The sequence below is a fragment of the Pteropus medius genome, unplaced genomic scaffold (genome assembly GCF_902729225.1).
Source record: "Pteropus medius unplaced genomic scaffold, Ma_sr-lr_union100, whole genome shotgun sequence".
Lineage (NCBI taxonomy): Eukaryota > Metazoa > Chordata > Mammalia > Chiroptera > Pteropodidae > Pteropus > Pteropus medius.
Window position 1 is genome coordinate 214,302 of NW_024343734.1, and position 2,833 is coordinate 217,134.

General features: G+C 58.5%; 1 protein-coding gene across 5 annotated transcripts in view; it reads left to right on the forward strand.

The window, feature by feature from the left end:
- The window catches only part of BCAT2 (branched chain amino acid transaminase 2), a 12,705-nt gene that overhangs the window by 1,364 nt on the left and 8,508 nt on the right, over positions 1 to 2,833 (forward strand). The window contains exons 1-3 of one of the 5 annotated variants that reach the window (XM_039868538.1): positions 939 to 1,214; positions 1,849 to 1,920; positions 2,242 to 2,445. In XM_039868538.1, the coding sequence (XP_039724472.1) occupies positions 1,022 to 1,214; positions 1,849 to 1,920; positions 2,242 to 2,445 (469 nt within the window). In that variant the 5' untranslated portion in view covers positions 939 to 1,021. Of the gene's footprint in view, positions 1 to 938; positions 1,215 to 1,848; positions 1,921 to 2,241; positions 2,446 to 2,833 lie in introns of those variants that run through there. The other 4 variants (XM_039868541.1, XM_039868539.1, XM_039868540.1 and 1 more) reach the window with 4 other exon arrangements.

Below are 2,833 nucleotides of genomic sequence, written 5' to 3' on the forward strand. Positions count from 1 at the left end.
GCCCATCTACCATCTGAGAGTCTCCTTCGGGCCAGTCCCTATGGCTTGGGGTGTCGGATGACCGGGCACCTTCCCTCAGCTGAAGTGAGACCCCTTGGCCTTAGAGAGATGTCCTGGGAGGATGAAGGCAGCTTCTCCCAGTGTGACAGGGACTCTGCGGCCAGCGCAGATCTCCCGGACACCGTGCCTGGCACCTTCTCTGCCTTGTGGGTGTGTGTTCCTGCCCCTCTCTCTCCCGGACGTCGGTCTCTAAGTCCCTGAGGCCGTTTCCCCGCAGGTCTTGGCATCGCTCTGCCGCTCACCGTCCTTCCTCATTTCCCCGGCTCCGCCGTTCACCGTGTGCTGTGTTGCCCGAAGTCTGGCCTTGGCCCGTTTCGTTTTTGAACTCCTCTCCCTCGTGGCTGCTCCTGATGCCGCTCTCCGTACCTTTTCCCGATTGCTCCAGGCTTCACGTTCCCCGAGTCTCTCTCTCTTTGTTATCTCTTGCCTCACAGTCTCCATGCTTACGATCATCTCTATTGTGACATCGCTTAGTCTTGTTGTCTGTTCTTTAAAGGTTCTGTTTGCTTTTGCTCTGTCTCTGTTGGTTTTTCTCATGCTTGTTCTTCCCTCTCTTCCTCTTTTATTTATTTTTTCCATCTCGGCTCCTTCCGAGGGCTGCTTTCTTGCCCACTTGCTGGCTGTCTCCACCGCCTCGTGTGTCCATACTCCCTGTACTGTGGGTGTCCTGTTTCCTTCTGGACAGAAGCATGGCCGCCCACAGGCTCGTGCAGGCTAAACAGCGCCACCTAGAGGCCATGTTTCAGACCCGCAGGCGGATCGTGCCGGAAGCCCTTGGCCCCGCTCGCTCTCCAGGGCTGCTGCTCAGACTTCATCGCCCAGAATTCAGGGCATCGCAGCCCCACAGCCCCCCTCTCCCCATGACTCACCGCTGCCGTTCACATCTGTTCTCACTGATGGCTGTCAGCTCACCCAGCTCACACGGCAGGACCAGGCTAGGCTGGCTTTCTCTCTCAGCCTCATGACTCAGCTGCCTTCCTACCGGGCAGAGGAAAGAAGCACTTTGAGATCTAAGAACACTGGGGACAGGCCAGCCGCTGTACACGGCCAGCCCTGCTCTCCCTTGCTGGCCTCAAGCAGGGCCGCAGGGCAGTGTTCATCTGCACGGTGTCCACTGATGACTGGCACCCAAGATATGGGGCTGGGGCCTTCAGGTAACCTGAGTTCAGTGGATCTAGTACCCTGAAAGAACATGAACTTGGACTCCTAGGTCTGAGAGAGGAGGGGCTGGGGATCTGTAGTCCTGGGTCTGAGGGAGGAGGCTGGGGGGCCTGGGACTCTTTTTGAGTCTGGGAGAGGAGGGGGCTGAGGGCCCGGACTCCCGGGTCTGAAGGAGGAGGAGGCTCGGGGGCCCAGATCTTGGGTCTCAGGGGAGCATTATTTAATAGATTCCCCCACTTTCCTAATCCCCAGGAAGGCCTTCACTCACCTGCATGCCGTCCGTCCCTCGTTGTCTCCTGTCTGAGTCGGTCTCAGGGTTGGGGCCAAAGTTCCCTGGGGTGGGCGGAGCCTGTGTGTGACCTTGCCGCAGCCTGCAGCCTGCAGGAGGGAATGGGAGCTGATTCGGCTCCTGGGATGGCTCTCCTAGGGGCGGGGAGGGGACTTGGCTTCCTTAAGGATCTGCTTCTGCATGCCGATCGGGACAGACCACACACGCTACCCAGAGTGCACTAGGCCTGGGACAAGGGTAGTCCAGAGGAACCTCCCAGGTCTAAGAGGTGGCAGAGGACGTGCCTTCTGCTGTCTCTCTCTCTCTCGGCCTCACCACCTTTCCTACTTCTGTCCCAGATTTGGGTCCGAAAACTCGCTGTCCCTTGGCTTCTGTGTGGTCCCAGAAGATATGCCTCGTCGAACTTCAAGGTGAAAGGAGGGGACTGTACTTTTAAATTTCAAGGAAGGGGGCCGAGGGCTCGAACTGTTGGGTCTGAGGAAGTAGCGGGCTGGGGGCCGGATCTGGGCATCTCTGTAAGGTCCAGGGTTCAAAGGTGAAGGTGGGTGGCAGGGGGATAGCCTAATTGCCTGGGAAAGAGTTGCAGTGGCATGTCCCAGAAGCCTCTGGGCCACAGATCTCTCTTCTCTCGGCATCTTCGTCCCAGGCATTCATGGGAGTTGTAGTTTTTCAGTTTAGATGGTGGTGGCTCCAGAGGTTCCAGGACACCTGGGTCCCCTCTCTTTTCTCAGGCTGCAGACCTGCAGCTGAAAATGACACAGGAGCCTCACAAGAAGCCGGATGCCAGCGAGCCCCTGGTGTTCGGGAAGACGTTCACCGACCACATGCTGATGGTGGAGTGGGCCGAGAAGCAGGGCTGGGGCCAGCCCCGGATCCAGCCCTTCCAGAACCTCACGCTGCACCCGGCCTGCTCAGCTCTCCACTACTCGCAGCAGGTGGCACGGCGGCCGACCTCTGTCCCCGACTCTCTGTGTCACTTCCCTCTCGCTGTGTCTCTCGCCAAGGCCACTCCCTGGGTCTGCTTTTCTGTGTGTTTCTTCTTTCTGTACACTCAGCATCCTTTTCCTGAGGCTTCTCACGTTCCAGGCCCTGTGCCGGGTGACGCCGGGGGCCTGACGTGACAGGCTCAGTTCCTTCACTTGAAAACTCCGCGTTTTGGTTACGACCGTTGTGATCTGGGCTCCAAGGGAGGCGGCCGAGGTGTCGTGGGAGGCCAGAAGAGGAACCCACTTCTCCCTGTGCCTTGAAAGAAAGTGGGGTCTGTGCCGGCAAAGAGGGGAGCTCAGGGTGTTAGAAAGAGAGGGGACAGTTAGAAAGAAAGAG